Source organism: Balaenoptera borealis (genome assembly GCF_965194805.1).
Source record: "Balaenoptera borealis genome assembly, chromosome: 6".
NCBI classification, from domain to species: domain Eukaryota; kingdom Metazoa; phylum Chordata; class Mammalia; order Artiodactyla; family Balaenopteridae; genus Balaenoptera; species Balaenoptera borealis.
In genome coordinates, this window is record NC_138863.1 from 67,658,975 (window position 1) to 67,680,636 (window position 21,662).

At 38.1% G+C, this 21,662-nt stretch overlaps 1 protein-coding gene across 9 annotated transcripts in view; it reads left to right on the plus strand.

Moving 5' to 3' along the window:
- GRB14 (growth factor receptor bound protein 14) overlaps positions 1–21,662 on the plus strand; it is a 177,117-nt gene that overhangs the window by 103,193 nt on the left and 52,262 nt on the right. Inside the window, exon 1 of one of the 9 annotated variants that reach the window (XM_082395321.1) lies at positions 4,300–5,369. The exons of 7 other annotated variants lie outside the window; for them this stretch is intronic. In XM_082395321.1, coding sequence (XP_082251447.1) covers positions 5,307–5,369 — 63 coding nt within the window. In that variant the 5' untranslated portion in view covers positions 4,300–5,306. Of the gene's footprint in view, positions 1–4,299; positions 5,370–21,662 lie in introns of those variants that run through there. One more of the 9 variants, XM_082395323.1, reaches the window with a different exon arrangement.

Below are 21,662 nucleotides of genomic sequence, written 5' to 3' on the forward strand. Positions count from 1 at the left end.
TAGGGGACTTCCCTGGTGGTGCAGTGGTTAAGACTCCGCACTCCCAAAGCAGAGGGCCCGGGTTCAATCCCTGGTCAGGGAACTAGATCCCACATGCATGCCCCAACTAAAAGTTTGCATGCCGCAACTAAGGAGCCCTCGAGCCACAGCTAAGGAGCTCGCCTGCCGCAACTAAGACCTAGCGCAACCAAATAAATAAATAAAATAAATAAATATGAGAAAAAAGAAATCCTAGACGTTTTTGATGGAAGGAAGGAACTGTCAGAGCAGAGGGGGAGAAATAGGATAGAGGAAGATCAGATCAGGCCCATCAAGTGTAAAGAATGATGCCCTGTGTATACCTAGAGAAGCAAAAAGTCTTTGAGTAATATGAGCCGATAGAACTAGAGGTACTGAGTTTGTGTCTAAAGATCTAGACTGTTTATTGCTATTAAATGCTATAACCAAATATTTTAAGATTTTTCTAAAACCGATGTTCTTAGGACAACAGTTAAATTTAGTGTCGACACTACTGACCACTAACAGAACTATGTCAGATAGCAAAAGAATATCCAAATGATCCTGTGAAGAAGACTGTGTGCTTTTGTTCAGATTAAATCATAAGGCTAGCAAGTGTGAAGACGAGAAAGGGGGCTTGTCCACCATGTAACCGGAGTGACTAGTCTTTCCACATTGATTGTGAGTGAACATGATGCCTGCTGTGTACAGAGAGCATCCTGCTAGGTATTCTGGGAGCAGCACAGGAGATGAAATCCTGGGTCCCACACTTAAGGATTATAGTCTCCTTAGGCAAACAACTGGGGCCTATGAAAGGATTTATTAGCTATCAAAGCAGTGTATTAGTGTGTGCAGAGAAAGGCATGAGAAATGGAAAAGTTTAAGTCCTAAAAAAAAAAGTACAAAACAAGGAATGATATAATTTAGATGGAGGAATGACTTCTTGGAGGGGTCAATTTTGATCTATATCTTTGGGGGAGTTAATGAATATGGAGGGGCAATGAGCTACCCCAAATGGGTAGCACAATAGCACAATATACAGGAGGAAAATGGAGGGGCAAACCAAGTTGTGTTTTCTGTAAAGCAGGAGACTGGTCGATTGGTTGGCTGAAGAAGTATTTGTAGGAATTAGTAATCAAGAAGCATTCTTGTGCCTTATAGCATTTTTTCCCCATGTATAAAGACACTTAGGGTGACAGAGTGATGGTTAAAGGGAAATTACACATGTCCCTACTTTCAGGGAGCCTACATTCTAAATGATATAAGGTGCTCACACATAGAAAACAGTAGCTGAAGCTTGACTAAACTGGTATATGATGAAGGGTAAAGAGATAGTCTGGAAAAAATAGATATGGTTTGAATCTGTAAAATGGGAACAAATGATGCCTGCTTTACGGGTTTGTTAGAATAAAATGAAATACCATATGTAAAGTGCCTAACACTTGACAGGCACTCTGTGTTTGTTGTCGCTCCCTCCTTTTCTGCCTCTCAATTCTAAAGTAATATGTGCAAAAAAAAAAAGAAAGAAAAGAAAAAAAAAAAGGAGAGATGCTTGAAGGATGAGAGTTCAATGAAACTTTCAGAAGAGGTGGAACTGGTCTTGGGCCTTAAAAGATTTGTGGGTTTTAGAGAGTGAACATTATGAAAAAAGAGGTGGAACTCGAACGCGCTTCAGGGAGCTCCAAGGAGCTTTTGTTGATGTTGAGTGGGAGAAGAGGTCTGAAAGGCAGGCTTGGAACCTAGATGTCGGCTGGTGCTTATGTCGCATTCTTCTGCCCAGATTCCACCTTGTACACTGCTTTGACCAAGTGTTGACATGTTGCCATGTGTCAGCTCCTCTGATACGCAGGAGTTATCACCTTTGAATTCCCCATAGCAAATAGCATAGTACTTTACACATACTAAAGCCCTCAACGCTTATTTATTAGGTGAGTTAGTAAAACAAATGCTTAGGTACATCAGAAACAAGGGTGGTATGAAGATGACATTTTATGCTAATACTACATCAAATTATATAGTACAATGTGGGAGAGAATATTGTAGAGTAGAATAGTAGAGTATCTTGGAGAGGGCCAGATGTGGTGTTCACCTTGGCTGATTGACTTATGTACTTCGTGGACTTGGATAAGTTTTTGCAATACATACTTGTATCTGAGACCATTTTTAGCCGTCTGCTCTTCTGGCCTCAGTTTCCTCATCTATTGAATAGCTAGTACCTGCTTCATAGAGTTGTCATGAGGATTCAATGAAAACTAGCTCAATGCCTGGCTCGTACTGGGTGCTCACTTAAATATTATTAATTATCATCATAATACTTATTATATATTATTTTCTGTGTTATTCTTAATTCACATTGAAACTTTGATATGCATAATTTGAGTGACAAAATTCACTCTTGTTCTATCAAAGTGTTGAGCAAAGAACAAAATCATGTACAGTGCTATTCTATAGTATTTCATTGTTGACCTTGCTATATTGTTTGCAACCCTGTTATATCAAAATTTAATTTGGAAATAATGATCTGTGATACAGTCTAAGGAGAATGCATCTTCGGCCCAGTCCTCTGCAGGAGCAGTTCACGGAGTATTTCTCATCACCTGCCTTGGGCTCTTCCAGACCGTACACAAAACTGATATCCTTGATCCTCATAGCAATCCCCAAATTGTTGGCCATAGCTTTTTATCCCCATTTAGCAGCAGCTGAAGAAATTAAGGCTCAGGTGACAAGGTTAGTGAGTGGTGCAAGCCATTTATAATAATGGTAAAAAAAAAAAAAAAAAAAAAGCATGGGCTAAAGTTAAATTTTGAATCAGCGTCTACAATAACTAGGAAGTGAGATAAAGCACAGTCACTAGGAACACGTGGAAAAGATCGCTGAAAAATGAGACTCTGCCTGTTATTAAGTGTGAGTGTCGTCTCATTAGTCTTTCAGCCTGCTGACTGTGAAAAGAGTATGTGAGTTTTTTTCAAAGACCTTTTTGGCAACATAGAGTCACAAAATGCCACATTTCCCTCTTCATGGTTTTCACTGAAAATTTATAAACTTCAACTTTCAGGAGTTCCAAAGAGATGACCTATCATACTTCAGCAGTTCACTGTCTGTAGGATATTTTTTAAGGACAGGTATGTTGCACTGTAGTGAATATAGAGCCTGGACATTGTTTTGACTTGAAGGATTCATTTTAGTGTTTAAAAAGCTCTATCATGTGATGTAAAACAGCATCTCTGACTCCCCATTCGCCTAGACTTCAAAACTTGCAGTCGGCTTTGAGAACCTCACTCTGTATCTCCATCAGTTATCAAGTTCTGCGTATTCTTTTCTCTTAATCACTTTTCAAAGCAAATGTCGTTTCCTCCTTGAAGCCTGCCGTGATCTCACCTCTGATGTGTAGTTTCTTCTACCTTGGTGCACCCCTGGTACTTGGCATTTAATCACAATGAGACTCAGCCCTTTACTGAACGTGATTTTTAATTTAAAAATGAGTATCTCTATTCCACTATGAGGCAGTGACCATATCTTACTCATTAGCATGTACTTATCACCTAACACACTGCCTGGCACATAGTGGGTTCTTTGCCTCATGATTTAGTGGAATGAATTGCTTTGATTATGGTGGAACCCTTTCTGAGACCAGAGATAACACTTCTTTGTAATATTCAAGCCTAAATTGAGAAAAGAAGAAAGAAAAATTGTAGATAATAAACTTGAAATTATGTAGTAACCATGGGCTTTGTTATTGTGTGCCTGCCAAAAAAGTGACTCAAGGTTAAACCAAAATCTTTTCCTTCACAAATGGTGACTCCCCTCCCAGTATTAGTAGATTTTTGTTGGTAGTTTTATTTTAAAAGACCATGATAAACCTAGTAGGACAAGAATAAAATGAATGCCCACAAATTAGATCTGTCTGTGACTTTTTTATTAAGTGAATTCCCCCCCAGCTGCCATTGTGAGCGAGCTGTGTAGGTTTTGAAATTCAAAGTAGGGAACCCTAGAGTTTGTAGTGTCTCTTTTTTTCTTTTGAGGAATATGAGATCACCATGCATATAAAACACACCCAAATGAACTCTGCCCAGTAGCAGTCTAGATAATGAAATGGAAAGTTTGTATCTGAGTTGCCGAGAATCTCCCATTTTGCCCTGTTACTACGACAACCACTTTGTGATCTAGAAGTGACAGGGAGCTCCCCTCATGCTGAACGCAGCATGTCATTCTCTGTGTCCTGGTTGAAGAGCACTGAGTAGGTGCTTGTTAAGGAATCGGTCCAAAGGGATTTTATAATATGAAAACTCAGATTAGTTTTAATATTGCAATACTTCTTGTCATTTTTGTGTTTCTCTTACTCTTTATTTAGACATTATTGAAAATTTTCTCATTAACCAGAAATGGACCCTTCTCCAACCCTCGAAAATACTGGAATACAATTTTTAGTTATTGTAAGAAAAAAGGCAAAATGGTTGTTAAAATTTTGAGAATGCTTTGAGCATGATTATTTAAATGCTTTGAATTGAATGAAATATGCTCAATTACACAGATCTGTGCTTTTAAAAAACATTAGCATTTGCAATTCATATGTTGTAGTTTTATGCCCCATTTATATTTAACAGTATTATTTAGGTTGATTGTTAAGGTAATATTTAACAGGAATAGTTAAGTGTGTAGCTTCAAGGATAGCTAAAAGGTCCATAATACAGAAATTTTAGCTGTTTGGGAGACGAAATACATAAATATATATTAAAATCCTTTTATTATGACTTGTAAAGTTTAACACTTTTGGACCAATTCTAACTTCAGGATTATTTTTTGTGCCTCATATAATATGTTTCAATCTACCCATTTATCACTTTTATGAGTAGCATAAGTAAATTTAGTGCATCTGCATATTTATACACTTTAAATAGACCAATGTAAACAGTTTCTTATCTGCCATATGTTGAAATGTTTTAGTAAAGTAAAGACATAACTGCCTAGTCAACAAAGAATGGCATTGAATTGCACTGTTTTGGAAAAAAAAAGTTAAGTGAACTAGATGGCTGTTAATCTGGTTCTTTAAATATCATAAACAAAAGTATCAGAATGTGTTTCCAAGGACAAAGGCGGAGTTTTCTGGGCTTTGATTGGTTGCTGCCTTGTCCTGTCCCACAGCCATCCTTAATTGGCTTTGGTAGATTGGAATCACATAAGCAGAGTGACATTTATTACTTTCCTAGTTGTTTCTTTGCACTGAGCCCCGAGATTCCCAAGGAGTAACTGTAAAAGATTTCTTTCATTTTGTCCATGATCTACGGGAGGGGATCGCTCTAAGAGCAGGCATGAGTTTGAGTGCAAGAAGAGTCACTCTGCCTGCAATAACGCCCATAGTTCTACAGAAAAGGGTATGTGACTTGTGCTTTTTTTTCTTTTCTTTTTCTTGCCGTTTTTTAATTTCCTGTTACTGTGTTTATTAATGTGTTGGAAACTTTCGTTACATATCCTGAGAGAGGCTATAATTCATTGAGGCTATAGGTGATTAAAGGATAGATTATTGAAATTAGACTAATTATTGAAATTAGACTATTTAAAAAAAAGCTGGGCCAGAACATCTCTGTAGTAAAAAAACGCTCCATGTGAAAGTAGTTTGGTCTCGATTTCAGGGCATTGTGATAGAGACTGTATTGAAGATTTTTCTTTCTTTTTTTTTTTTCCCTTCTACTGTAACTTCAGGCCTCTTTGCCTTTAGTTCAATAGGCAATCTGCTAGCTATTATGTTTTATATTTGTTTACTAAGGAGCAGATTCTTTGTTTCACTATAATTCATAATACATCCATCTTCATTGTTGAATGGACTATATAATTGTTTTACTGTTTAAAACATATGGCACCAGTTTATTTTCCTCTGGTTTTCTACCCATTTCTATTGAGTTTCTGCTTACTTGCTTAAGAAAAACTTTCCATTAAGTTCCCTTGTGAAAAGGCTTTCTGTTAATTATTAATGCAGTCAGTCCTGTGTGTGAAAATATTTTGTCTATTGGTTTTTTGTAAAGTTTATTTCTATGTCTTACTTGCCACATCGTATTTTATAAGGTAATAAATACACCATGTAATGTAGCATTTAAGTAAAGCTGAATATACTGAACTTCTCTTGTAGATACACCAAATAAGAACCGTGTATTGAAATCCTTAAAGAATCAAATCTGTTGTATAGAAAAAAAAAAAGCACCAAAACACATTTTGACACTGTGCTTTCTGAATGGTTTTGGTGACACTAGAAACTGTAATGTTTATTTCTGTACCTGACTTTTAATGGTTAACTATTAGTGTATTTCATTAAGTCAAAGGTCATGGTTTAATTTATTTGAAAATGACACATCTTACAATTAGGGTGTCTTTTAAAAGAAGTGTCTGTCTCTTTTTATTGTTTTTAATTTTTAGGTTTTTAATTTATTTTCTTATCCAGTTGACTACTTATTCACCAGGGACATTTTACTTGGCAGTAAAACAGTATATGATAATTTTGCCAACATTTGTTCTTATCTTTCTTGATGTCTTTCTTTCATCTTAAGCAAATTTAATTAAAAATATTTTGCTTTGAGCTGGAGTCTTTACTTTGATTTAGACTTAGTAGTACATTAATAATGACCATATAGATTACCTGAGTCACTGGCAATGTGAAAAGGTATAATAGCATATATCAAATCTATATCCTTATGTTTGGATTCTTCTTTATCCAGTTAATACTGCAGTTTGGATTAACCAAGAAATTTTCATCATGTGGTTTTTTTGCACAACATGTTGGTGTGGTGGAAAGCATGCCACCTGGATTCTCCATTTCCTAGCTGTGTGATCTTGGGCAAGTCATTTAAACTCTCTGAGTCACTACTTTCTCACCTATAATATAATAGTGGAGAGATTTTCATTAAATGCTCTCTTCAGTCTTATTTGTGTCTATAATTCTGTGACTCAAATAATATATTTTGAATTTTCATAATTATAATAAAGTATTTAAACCATTTCTTATTAGAGTATAAAACATTAGAAGAAGATGCTATCATTTTCAAGGATTTGGAGCAGTTAATCTAGAGGAAATTTGTATGAGTAAAACTTAGCTAGAAAATAACATCCAGCACTGGTTGGTAAGTAGCAAAACAAGATTACTCTGCAAAGCTGTGATTATAATTGATGTTAGGTCTGAGCTGCCAATGGATACATCATTGTGATTTCTCTTGGTTCTTTTATAATAAGCTTCTAGTCAGGTTTCTATTATAATAATTAACATAAGTCAAAATTCCCTAGGCCCAAGTCCATGTTATTCCTTTCCAGTTGGTACACATATTAAATGTTCATATAATTTAGCACATCATTTGCTGAAAATACTTAATGCTATTTCTTTCTCCTGACAGTTTAATCCCCAGAGGACCCATTGTTGATAAGACTGTTCTGAAAATCTTAGTATCTCTTATTTTAGGAACTGGGTGTTTTTCTGACTAAAAAATATCCATCTGCTCTGGTTACACCATGCCTTTTTTTTCTAAGATAGGAAATTATTCCACACTTGTAATTAACTTGTTTTCTATATGCACCATAATTTAAGATGATACAAATTAATACAAGCATTTCTCAGTATTTTGGGGGCAGCTTCTCATTTTCCAAAGAACGTAGGTGCTTTTCCCACAGGTTTGGCATAGAGTTGGCACATCCTGGACGAGTGGTTCTTGCAAAATAATTTGTCAGCTGGAATCCTAATCATTTGAAAGGCTGAGGGCATTTCTGAAAATGCTTAATAGTGCTAGGGAGTAATTTTCTTATCAGCAAGTATATCTGATCTAAGTGGGCATAAGGTCTCCTGAGATTGGTTGGGAACTTGAACTTTAAACACGGCTCTTAACATGGTATGGGTCTTTTTTGTAGCGCATCAAATATACTTTGATCTTTGAGGAACAGAGTAGTTCAGTGGACTCTCTATCAAGTAAATTGGAAAGAAATTTTGACTTTTTCTAATTCTATCAGGATCCAATTTCCTTGATTCTAGTAATCAAGGTTCCAGTGAAGAAAGTTTCATCCTCTCTCTCAGAAACGATCGTATCCTCATCAAGTGTTCTGAATGAGTTCTTCACCTCATAGCATTTTTCTCAGATAACTACTAGGTTATGCCTTTTTTTTTTTCAAATGAGAAGACTGAGTCTCTTGGATGTTGAGTGACTTATGCAAGGTCACCCAGAAGGTCAATGGCAAAGCTAGAAATAGAATCTAGGTCTTGTGACTTCCACTGTGTTTCTCTTATTAGATATGTGTTACCGCCTGAAATTAATATGTTAATGAAATTGCCTTATGGTGTGTATAACGGCCATTCAACTTCTAGTCTGGAATTAGCTTAGGCAAATCTTTTCATCTTCCTCTGCACCTCCACCAACTCCCATATGCTCTAGTGTAGAAAACATTTTATTCAGACAGCAATTGTAAGCAACAAAGTGTGTGTGTGTTTGTGTGTGTGTGTGTGTGTGTGAGAGAGAGAGAGAGAGAGAGAGAAAGAGAGAGAGAGATGGAAAGACAGTTTTACCCAGCGCTCTAATTGGGTTCATTACATCAAGAAACTATTTTAAGGTCCCAGAGAGTTAACAAAAACTCAAGCATTGTAAGGCTTATACTAAGTGCAATATAAAATTCACATTCTTTTTATATAAAGGTTGGAAGGTCTGAAGGCCAGATGCCCGTATTCTGATTCTGTGGGTAGGAAGGTTTCTACCTCTGTCAGATTAAAATTGTTCTGCATATTGTTTCCAAGCATTTCTACATTCTTTAGCCATACTACAATTATGAGAGACTTTCATAGGCACACAAAATTCTAACGTGTCTTCCAGAATCTCAGAGAAAAAAGGAATACTTTTTGGAATATATTTTTTATAAGATTCAAATCATTTGAAAATCCAAAATCCATGAGTATAATATGGAGCAATGCCATTTATCAAAAGATCCAATTCCCCATCTATACAAGAGAATAGTTTGTTATATTCATTTCCCTCCTCATACAATTAGAATTATTGCTGTGAATTTCTAAAAACAATTTTGTAAAGAATGAAAGAATATAGATCATCATTATATCACTATTTTGCCCAGAAGCTTTTAAATACATACAAAATCAGTCCAAGCGAATGTAGCATTCGCTGTGCTTCGCGGCCTGTGTGCACAGGGGTTTCCTCAGCTTCATCTGAAGCCTCCACTCCAGCACATCGTTTTTCTCCTTGTGCTCCAAACAGGGTTTGCTGTTTGTCCCTCTGTACTTCTGCACCCAGTTTTGTGCTCCATGACCTGTGGACAACTCCAGGATCCTGTTATTGTCTGTGTCCCAGCTCAGGCTGTGGTACCATCCTGAAACCTTCTAAGACTGTTTCTTATTACATCCGTCTTAATGGTGTCTTGACTCAGGTGTCAACGGATGCACCTTTATTACTCATTTCTCAATGGAATAACTACTGCCATGTGACATCAATTTTGTTATTACCTTTTATGATATTTAAGTCTTATTAGCTCTCCTTAGGGTGTATCTTAAGCTTTCTGGCTTTTCATATTTGACTTTTAGTTTTTTCTATGGACCTTGTGTATGTTTTATATATCTTGCATTATTTGGTTTTCAAAATTTGTTGTATTTTGTCTTACAACTAGATTTTACATTTTGAAGGGAAAGACCCTTTAAATAAAGTGCTTTGTCAGTTACAGGCTGAATTTAATTTCATGTAACCGGACAACTCAAATGACAGCATATTAAACAGGGGAGAGATTTATTTTTCTTTCACTTTACAAGAAGAATTGGTCCCAAGCTAATGTAGCCGTCCAGCAATGTCCTCAGGCAACCAAGCTCCTTCTTGCTTTCTATTGTATCTTCCTTAGTGTGGGTCCCTTTTCCTTTTATGGAAAGATAAATGCAGATCGCTAGTCATCCGGCTCACATTCCTGGCATACAAAATGGGAAGAACCAAGGGCATACAGGCTAGTTCTGCCAGTTATTAACGTGCCACTGGGGAATAACCAGGAGCTTCTGATCATATCTTACTGGCTAGGATTGTGTCACGTGGTCTGGATCCAAGGGAAGCCAGGAAATGTGGGCCTTGACCTCCACGCACTGCCCTTCTCATCAGAATTAGGAAATGGGGAGGATGGCTTTCGGTGGGGAACTAGCTGTCTCCACTGCAAGTTAACTCCAGTGTATTAGGCATGCAGAAAATGTTTGTCCCTTGGATTTTTATTATTGTCTTGCCAGGTATAGAATATAGTTATGCTTTTTGAACAAATGTATTCTATTGCTTGATTGGAGATTGTAGAAGGTGTAGTAAGTGGGGAGAGAGCAGATTTCCTGTGTAGGGGAGGGTAATGGTGTGCATAGATGGTGACCTGAGTTTAGATGGCTGGCTTGCTTGGAAAGTGGTTGTGAAGTGGTAGTGAGTACTGTTATTGCTGTTTACCTGGAGCTCTCATTCTCCCTAAACCTTGATCTTTCTTCTGCCCTTTTAATTTTTATGCAGGGTAACATAGTTGCATATTCACCCAGGAAGGGTACCACATAGATGAATGGATTCTGTGTTTTCAAAAAATGTTTCCTTTCCCTAAAATTGAGTTTTTACGAAGTGTGCTGTAGTGGAGATTGTTTGTGTGTTTTAGCCAGGAAACCCTGAGTTTGAGCTCAGCTCTGTCACTGATCAGTGTTGTGACTTTAGGTGTCTTCTTTTAAACCTTTCAAAAATTCAGTTTCTCTGTTTTGCGGATAATGATGCTTCCTCACAGAACAGTTGTGAGGATTAAATAGGATAAATATTTAGAAGTACTTGACACGTAGTAGAAGCTCAACAAATGTGAATTTCTTTTTTTCCCCCTCATCTGGGGAATGGCGTGTTTTACTAGTTTCATAAACAGTTTAAAATCTCCTTATTACCGTGATTTAAATTTTTTTGGGGGGGGGGCTCTATCCTATTAAGTATTGATAGTTATGCAAAAGTTTTCTTGTAGCAAATGAATCAAACAAAAAGTAGTTGTCCTTGATACAATGCAGCCAGGGAACGAAAGACAGTATGCCTCTTAAATTCTTGTTCCCTCAGCTCACTTTCTGTATACAGACTCTAATTTGAATTAAAAAAAAATTAATCCAACTACTATATGCTGATAAATATTTTTTTTTTAAATCTGGGAATGTAGATTTAAATCGAATAAGATAGGTGGTTAGATTACTTCTTTCACTCTCCTAGGGAATATCAGGCAGGGACTTCTGGCTTACATATTTGAAAGAGGTACAGTTGTACCTAGTGTTAAGACATTGTTTCGGTAGACAGAGGTGACATTACTGGAATGTGAGTTATATGATGGTAGGGGCTGTGTCATCTTTGATCATCATTAGACTCAAGTGCCCAGCACAGGGAATGTACAAAGTTGGGATATAATTACTATTCATTGAATAAACACAATTTTTGAAAAAACAAAATTGGGCTTTTTTGATACTGACCTGTCATTGGCATTTCCATCTCTGCATTTGTGTCTCTGTGGCATTCATTTCCTTTTTCCTGGATTGCATACCTTGTGGTAAGAAGCTGTGCACTCAGGGCCCACCTCAGCTGGTCCACCTTGCTTTTTCATGAGCTCTGTCTCCGGCCCCTCTCTCCCTCCCAGCTTGTTCCTGTGAGCAATTTTGAGTACTCCCTGCCCTCCACACCAGTAGAAATAAAAACAGCTATACTGTGTTCAGTGCTGATTACGCTCTCTTTAATCCTCATAAGAACCCTACAAGATTGGTGGACAAACCCAGGCTGGGATGAGAAAAGTGAGCCCTGGAGAAGTTAAGTATCTTACCCAAAGCACAGTGCTAATGAATGACAAGTCAGGACTGAGCCCGGGTGGGCCCCGCCTGGCACAGGGGCTGCCTGTCAGAATTGATGGGCACACACGTGCTGCAGAGCTGCGCGCCATTGCGCAGCTGCAATGCCCTTGCCTTTCACCTATAGTCTACTCATCAGACAAATCTCACCTTTTTTTTTTTTTTTTTTTACCAGTCTGTCTGTTGCCTTCCTAGCTATTTTTCCCTCATTGTACACTCCAGTCTTACCTCAAAGATATAGTGAGTAAACCATATGTCAGAGTTCCTTGGAGCTCAGTAGGAATCTCTTGGGACTTACTAATTTTGCTTTAAAAAATTTATAATAATAGTCACTATTATGAATTGAGTGCTATCAGTTTGCCATCATTTTGCCCATTTTACAGGATGAGGAATCTGAGACTCATCATTGATAAGCTAATGGTGTAGGATCTGATCCCAGAGCAGATTCTGGAGTGTACCATCGCCACAAGCACCTGGACTGAACCTCCATGAGAATGAGGGCCATGCCTCATATTAGTTTGCAAACTACAGTGTCTGGTCCACGTTTGGCAATGAAGGCAGATTAAAAATAGCTGGGCTGATTAACAGTCTAAGACTCTTGCTTGGGGGGAGCAGTCTTACGGCTGGCTCTCCTGGCTGTACCCCAGCACCCTAAGCCAAATCTAGAAAATAAGAATCTCTTTTGTCAGAAAAAAAGAAGTAAGACTTTTGGTTATTTCAGATATTTCGGGTATTAAACCCTCTGAAAGATAAAGATTTTCTACCCCTGTATGATATTAAAAATGCTATCTCTTAAGACAGTTTCAAAAGAGCAATTAAAAAACCATTTTGGCTAAACAGCATTGTCCTATATTCTTGATAGCCTCCTAATTGGGCCTGCATATTTGGGCATATACATTCAGTTGTATTTGTGAAATATCAGGAATATTATTTTATAGTTTCAGAAGTGAAATTAGTTTGGGTGGTTCTATCAGGATTTGAAGAAAAATTTTGACATCACCATTCTAAATGCCAAGGAGGATCTCTAGCTTGAGTTGCAGGAAAGGGGACTTTATATTATATACCACCTGAAGTGACTATATATATACCACCCCAACCCATCCCCAACCCTTCTTATTAAAGATGTAGACATAATTTATCTTAAAAATTCAAATAGTCAAGAATGTTTAAAAATAGATTTAAATTTTTTAGAAGCTTGCAACTATTTTAAGCAGTACCTCTATAGGGTTAACAATGTTAAAGTTGTAATTTTCAAAGCATTGTTTTCTTTCTCTATTTGCACCGAGAAATAAAGACTCCCTCTGCTGGCTGTTTCTGTATATGCAATTTTTCTGGCAAGTTGTGCTAAAAAAAGGGAAACACAAAGAATAACCTTTTTTGACATTCAAAAAGCTGGGTGCTTTGGGACATACACGCAACTTTATATTTGGGTTTTTAGTTATCTAATGCTTTAATGCAAGATGTTGTGTCGAAGCAGCAGCTTAAAGCAGCATGAAAATTAGGTAAGCAGAGTGGAAAAGAACAGGATCAGGTAGGAGCCCAGAGATGGGGTTCCCTGGCTGGTTCTGCCAGTGATCAGCTGGAGATCCCCCGGTAAGTCAGATCCTCTTCAGTCTCAGCTTCTTCACTTGTAGAATGAGAAGATTTCAGGAGATGTTTTCTAAGAGTCCTAACCTTTAGTATTTTACGATTCTAACAGTATTGATTCCATTTCTTTTACAGGAATATACATGTTTTACACTGATACACATGCTTTGCACTGATATAAAATAAATATTTAGAAAAGTGAGGGAAAGGTAAAATTACAAAAGTGGATATAAATCGGTTATTCCTAGTGCTATCACAGTACAGGAATGTTAGATCTAGAAAGCGATAGTTTGCATGGTAAGTTCATAAAATAATACCCCCCAGATGTACCAGAAAGACTGAATATAGCATATTTCATTGATTCTATGGCACCTTAAATTACAAGAAGCATCATTATCTTATATGCTTCCAATTAAATTATGACATACCATTGATGGTAAGTTACATCTGAGTTACAGAGAAGTTAAATGTGAGAAGATGTGCTTTTAAAAATCAGTGAAACAAGGTAGTTCCTAAAAGTGCTTCAGTTGATGCCAGACAGCTCAAGAATTAACAGTAAAAAGTCTGATGTGTCCTGGACTCTGATAAATGTTCTCTTTCCTCTCCTCGTGTTTTCCCCTCTCTTCTAAACACTTCTCCCTTCACCACTCCCCAACTTGTCCTTCTTTCTCACTGTGTGAAACAGTTATTAACTTTTTCACTTAGGCATGTCTTATGGTTATTCTGGGAACAAACGACTGCTGAAAAACTGAAATGAGATACTGGAATAACATTGTGTCCAACATAAGCATGACCAGTGGTTTTCTGCTTTGAATATGAATAAGCATTAGCACTTGTGAAGGGTTTTTTTTTTTTAAACTTCAAAGGTGAATTAGTCAGCACTGGCATCTTCACAGGAATTACATGAGTTTTAAAAACACTGAGGCTTCAGAGAACGCTCCTTTGATGAAGTCACTGGAAATGTTAGAGTGGGATTTGTGATTTGACCCTCTTTATTATTCGTATTGGATTTAGGTCCTAAAATAACATGAATATATACATATGTATATGTGTGCGTCCATGGTTTGGGATATTTTTAGGCTTAGTTTTTAATGTTTGCTTTCTTTTATAATGAAGTTAGAGCTGTTTCTTTTGCCTTTTTTTTTTTTTTACCATGTAAGAGCACACTGAAAGCGCTTCTGATTTCTTGCTTTATAAAATTGAACACCCGCTTGAGTTAGGATCTTTCTTGCTATCCTCCAGGGAGAAAGAAAGCCCAAGGAAGGCGCAGGCTGCCCGGCTCTTGGCCTGAGAAGCAGAGATGGTCAAGAACAGAGTAGAGCACAGGGGCTTCAAGGAGGCTTTCTGGGCCCCCCTTTGCCTGCAGACTGGCTTTCTTCTCTTGGTTGGAAGCCTAGACGTGGCATGATTTGGCAGTGTCATTGAGCCAGACAGTCAGGTGGGACAGTGCTAAATCCCCTGCCGTGCCAGGTTTGGGGCATTTCCAGTAGCAAGGCCACTCTGGGCCTCGTGGGCCTGATGCTGGATGGGAAATGAATTCATACAGCATAAAGCTTCATCTTTGCATTTTGAATTCATTCAGAACTTGCAGAAGATCTGTATGGATCCCCAGCCTCACAGGTCCTTTAACTCTGAATTAGTTAATCTCTTTATCCCCGCATGCCCTCTAATGTTCCTGCTGAAATGTAAAGACCTACAAATGTGTACAAGTCCAGAGTTTTTACAGAGGTGGTGTGGGGATGATTCATCTTGTGACCTTGAGGATTGTGGAAAGAGCCTGGATCCGTGGTCGCTTGGTGGAACTGCCTCACCAGACCCTGAGCTATCCGCCTCTGGTTTCAAATATGAGAAAAAAACCCAAACCTTTAATTGGATTAATAAGCCATTGTTGGGTAGATTTTTCTATTGCTTAGAGCCGAACTTGTTCCTAAATGATTAGCTCACCATGTAGTTATTTATCATTATTCTCTTATCACTTTATAATCTTATTCTGGTAAAACTGTCTTTTTAAAATTTAATTCTTTATTTCCAACCATTGAAAAAAGCTACTTTACAATTTGTGTATCTTAAAAAGGATCCCCTCTGGGGGTGGCCTCCTTGCTCGTTTGCACTGATGGAAACCAGTGTCTAGCAGTGCTGGGCAAAGACGCTTCTTCCACAGACCTTCCAGCACCTGTGCACCTGTGCTTCCTCACCTCTGCCTCATAACTCAGTCCCTCTGATCTCAGGAGAGTGATCTGTGTGCTGTTCCATGTGTATTTTTGCCTCTTCAGTCCTCAGTATTTTTGCTCATGATACTTGTTCCATGCAGCTGTTCTTTTTTTTTTTTTTTTTGAATTCTCAGAGTCCCAGACTTAAAATGGGCCAGAGAAGTCACCTTATCTACCTTTGTTCAGTCCGTAGATTTCTTAAAAACTTGCCTACGTTTTCTCTTTGGTCCCGTGTGTGTCCTTTCTTCCCTAGAGGTTTTTCAACCCTGTGAGGTTTCCAAGCTACTGTTTTGGAATCCCTAATATTGTCTCCTATAGGGCCATTCATGACGGTGTCAGTCGTCCCTAAAGGGATATTTACACTGTGCCAGGCCCCATGCTGACTGCTGGGGACACAAATGGGAAGCACATATTGACATTATTCCTGGTGTCATGCAGCATGCTGAGTAGTAGAAGCTTATGGATAATAATTATGTAGTTGCACATATACATACGTGAAACAAAGGGCCTGGACCTAAACTGGGAGTAGCATTGAAAACTCCCCCACAGAATGAATGGTTTACCTGAGGGATAAGAAGTAGGAGGTGGGTGGACAGTATTCTAGGCAGCAGTAGTAGGTGCAAAGGCCCTGTGTCAGGAAGGAGCATAGCTATTTCAAGAAACTGAGAAAATATATGGTCAGAGTTGGAGAATAAGGAAAGGATTATAGGGAATAAAGTTGAAAGGGGGGGCTTCCCTGGTGGCGCAGTGGTTGAGAATCTGCCTGCTAATGCAGGGGACACGGGTTCGAGCCCTGGTCTGGGAAGATCCCACATGCCGTGGAGCAGCTGGGCCCGTGAGCCACAATTACTGAGCCTGCGCGTCTGGAGCCTGTGCTCTGCAACAAGAGAGGCCGCAAGAATGAGAGGCCCGTGCACCGCGATGAAGAGTGGCCCCCACTTGCCGCAACTAGAGAAAGCCCTCGCACAGAAACGAAGACCCAACACAGCCATAAATAAATAAATAAATAAATAAATAAATAAATTTAAAAAGAGAGCATTTCTGCTAAAAAAAAAAAGTTGAAAGGGGCCACATGGATATGAAATGGACCTGTTTATGTCAATCAATTCCTGTAATTCTGATATTGGTGACAATATCTATTTTGAGTTAATGAACATGTACTGCTAATGCTCAAATAAAATATGTAGTTGAATATCTCTTTCAATAGAGATAATTTGACTCCCTACGACCTGATTTCTCTAAACTATGTACTGTTTTGCTCTTAATAAATATTTGACAGCTAACAAAATAATGAAGGATAGCAATATGGAAGCAACAGCTTTTCTTGGGCTGTTAGGATCTTTGGGAACAGTCTTTGTTTTTAAATATAACATTTTGTTAGAGGTTTGGAATAAGTAATAATGAATATATTATTTGCCATTTCCCTTCAAGGGAACATATTGAGTTGCTTAATTCAAAACATCTAAGACTGTCTCTTCTTATCTTAGGAGACTACATTCCTTATTTAGAAGAACATAAAAACCCAGGGCTGCTCTGACCTCTATATAAAAATATTTCACTGATTTAGGTACATTGCCTATCTGTTAAAAATAATGGAGAAAAAAATCTGAAACATTAAAAGATAGCTTTATAATCTTACTGTACTTGGGTGATAAAATTTTAAAGAGTGGTAGAAATAAGCTTTACTTTGGGACCTGGTTGAAATCAAATTTCTATGGGCCTTGTTTCTTATTTTCTATTAATTATATATAAACAACATATATAATTAATAGATATAATAAATGCATTTATTTTTCTGTTGAAAAGTTATGTACTTCTCATTGTGGTAAGATCTTGGTATTTAAATAATGGTGTTTAAATTATTTTAAATTAAATATTAATTAGTAAGAATTAATATTTAATTAAATATTAAATGTCATATTTAAATGTAGTTAATCTAAAAATCAAATTTAAATTCTCCCCAAATAGAAACTTTGACACCGAAGATAACCATGCCCAACCGTCTTTTTCCTTCTCTTTTGCTCTTTCTTTCTTCTTTTTCTAAGAAGAAGTCTCTCACTTCATCCTATGGATTCTTGCTCATATAGTTATGCTTAATCTGTGCTCGTTTTTTACCTGCTGAATAATTATCCCATTTTGCCTCCTTTCTTCTCTGAAGGAACAAAGGATAAGCGATTAAGTAACTAGTTACTTACCAATGGGTCCAATGCCCCTTTCTGCTCTATGGCATTGCCAAATGACCAGATGACAACCCTGAGTTTTTTTTCACATATTCTAGGATGAACCCAGTTTGGAAAGGAATGAGGCATCCCATTCCATCACTTTCTTGGGTCTGCAGGAAGGAGGAGAAAGGCTGACCGCTTAGCCTCTGCTCAGTGCTTTCCTGAAGCTTTCCACATAATCTGTTCTGAGAATCAGAATTTCCGGGGATTATAGCAGATGAATACTATGTGTGCTTTGGGGAGAAAGCAATACATATTGAATTGATTTTCAAATTCAAGCTCTGTGTTTTCAGAAATGGCCTTTGTCTTATATTTTAAATAGTTCATCTCTTTTAGTCCCTTGGCTTTAGGGGCCTCAAACTTCTTTTCTGAAAAGTTAACCATTTCTTGCTCTGTGTGTTTCAACATTGTTGTGTCTACTGCTTTCAAAATGAGTTATGTTAATTTTTTAATCTCTTGCCTCCACTTACTTTTTATGGAGGGCAGCCTAAGGGAGTTGAGGTATAAAGTATATAAACTGCCTTGATAAGGATGTCAGCCAAAACAGAGATCTGCTCCACCCACATTCCAGCATATTCTCTGCAGGGGCTACTACTGTGTCTTTATATTACTTTTTCATTGCTAGATGCCATATGCTCCCGGCACAGTTTTTGAAGCTGTAAACCACTCTAAAGGCCAAGGTTGCTCTGATTGTCAGGATTACAGTGACACTGAGGGCTTCCTCAACACAGCCTGTGTGTACACTGTTGGCTGTCCTTGGGAGCTCTCTCTGTTCCTGCTGGTGGGATGTTATAGACAGATCTTATCAATGCATGTCTTTCTTGCTAATCAAGTGTGTCTGCTCATTGATGAGACAAAGAAAGTTCCTATTCTTCTTTAGGGTCCAGGCAGGATTTCTTCCTGCTGGCATACAATTGCAAATGATCTCATGGATCAATTGATATGAATTCTTCTTACCCTAGTTTTTACTTTATATAGCAAGGTGGGGATTTGGGCCACTGAACTGGGAATTTATAATATCTCTTTATTAAATAGCATGATTATATGACCTTCAGATCTCTTTTTACCTTTCAGTATGTAGAGGAAACAGGATACCACTATTTTACTCTAATGATTCTTTTTTTTTTTTTTTTAATAAGATTAACGAATTATTTATTTATTTATTTATTTTTGGCTGTGTTGGGTCTTCGTTTCTGTGCGAGGGCTTTCTCCAGTTGCGGCAAGTGGGGGCCACTCTTCATCGCGGTGTGCGGGCCTCTCACTATCGCGGGCCTCTCACTATCGCGGCCTCTCTTGTTGAGGAGCACAGGCTCCAGACGCGCAGGCTCAGTAATTGTGGCTCATGGGCCTAGTTGCTCCACGGCATGTGGGATCTTCCCAGACCAGGGCTCGAACCCATGTCCCCTGCATTAGCAGGCAGATTCTCAACCACTGCGCCACCAGGGAAGCCCCTACTCTAATGATTCTTAAGAGCAGCCCTGCCATTTGGTTTTTACATGATCACAAAAGTTTGTACCTTAGTTTTAATCCGTACTAGTCTTCTATCAATATCTTTACTTATGACGACTTTTTTTTCTTAAACAGGAAGGTTTAGTATAGTAATATTTTTGGCATATTCAACTCTACTAGAGAGTTAAGGCTTAGATTATCTTTCCCTTTTTCATATATTTCAAGGAGAAATAAATAGAAATAAAAATGAGATTTTTTAACAAAGGCTCCCCATCAGTAGTGTAAGGAATTTTTCATAAGTACTGAATAAATCTGAGAGATGACAGGGACTTACTGCTGTGGAAGATCAACCAAAATAAATTTTTATCGTTCGTAGATGAATGTGTATTTTGGACAAATGTCAGCATTAAATGAGATTATTTTTTTAAGAAGAAGAGTTTGAAATGGAGCTCAAACAAAAGTAGTGTTTTTCTCCTAACAGGTGTTATTAATTTAAAAAATGAGTACATGCACTTATTCCAGAAATTTAAGTTAGCCTCGGCCTTCTAAATTTATGTGTCTCAGTTCTTGGCAACTTATTTCTTTCAAATTTGCAGCAAAATCAACTGAAGAGATTAATGGCATTTCTAATTGGTTAGGTATCTTTTTCATTTTCCCCAACTTTACCTCTTGCTCTATTCTTGCCCTCTTCTTGAATTTGCCTTAGACTTCAGAATGTCTCCAGATTTTCATTTGTTAATTCCTCTGATATAAAAATTAGAGCATGAAAAATAAGAGGCATGCTTCTCTTACCCCAGGTGATGGGCATTTATTGTAAGAAAGCATGGGGTAGTCAGGAAGTCTCGGGAACCTGTCCCGTGGCCACCAGGTCATTCCCAACCCCCTGTTTCCTGGCATGGAATGAGCAGTGGCCCCTGAGGGCCCTGAAATGGCAGCTCATCATTGCTCTGCATGAAGGAGCAGCCCCAGGGTCGGATCTTCTTTTCCTCTCAGGACTGGTTGTCTTCATGTTGCTTTTGGCAAGAGCACCCACCAGTGTTTGACGCAGTCAGTGTTAGCCACAGCAGCATGGTGGATGGCATTTCTTAGCATCTCAGCAATTGCCTGGCACTGAGATTTGTCTGAAGGCACTGAAGGCACAAACTTAAAAACAATAGCCTACCCAGATGCGATCATGGGAAACACTGATATTCCAAAGAGATCTTGGGATCTTCATGAACCACATGTGTTAACCAAAAAATGAAGGAATTGAAGTGAGAGCTCAGACACCTGCACCTGATTTTGGCAGTGTATTTTCATAGCCTTTTTCATATGACTTCACAGCTGCCTCAATGACTTCAAAACTCAGAACTGCCTGCTAATGGCAATATTAAGTCAATTCTTACCTAGGATTATTTATAAGAAAAATTGTATATCTGTTGCTCTTTGAGAAGAATTTTAATTTCCTGAGCATTAAAATTTAATCAATCATATACTTTGTGACAGAAGATATTTTTAAATTAAAATTTACAAATACGTATTGAGTACCTACCTGTTATGTACAAAACATTTTGGTAGGCTTTGCAGGGGTACAAAGTTCATTTGTTCCAAAGATCTTTATTAAGCCATACATTGGCTTGGGCTAGGTCCCTGGGATATCATGTCAAATGGTGAGTAAATGTAGATTTTCCTCAAAGGAGCTTACTAATGCAGTTGAGGAGAAAGATATTCAAGTAGAACATTACAAAGTAAGAGCTCTAAGAGGGGCACATTATAAAGCCATGGGCAGTCAGGGGAGACTTTCTGGAGGAGGTGCTGTGGGAACTGGGGCCAAATGATAAGTAGGAATTTGCCAAATAATGCATGTTGTTGGTGGCTGGGGCAAAGATTTCAGGTAGAGGATACCTCTTGAGCAAATAGAAAGAAGAGGTTGCAAATGTTTATCATATTTGGCTAAGGTCAGAGTGACCTGTTCCATAGGCTGATTTGCTGGGGAGTGTGCATGCTGTGTGCGTGCTGAAGAGTTTGGGCTTTATTCCATGGGGCCCCACTTCCCTGGTTCTCTATCTCACTTTATCTTTCAGACTTTCTTGCCTCTAACTCACCATTAAATATTGCAGTTTCTCAGGGTTCAGCCCTAGATTCTTTTTTTTCTCATGCTTCTTCCTTTTCTCCCTTGTCAGATATATCCATATCCACAAGTTTACCACCTATAAGCTCAATGATTCTTACGTCAATTCTGAACTTAGGATCGTACATCCCTGTTACTGCTGTCATGCTTACCACTTCATCTCCCTCAGGACCATGCTTCCTGTTTGCTGCTCCTGCTGTCCCTGACTCCTCTTAATCCTTAGAATCTGCCAAGTTTCTTCTTGCCCCACGGAC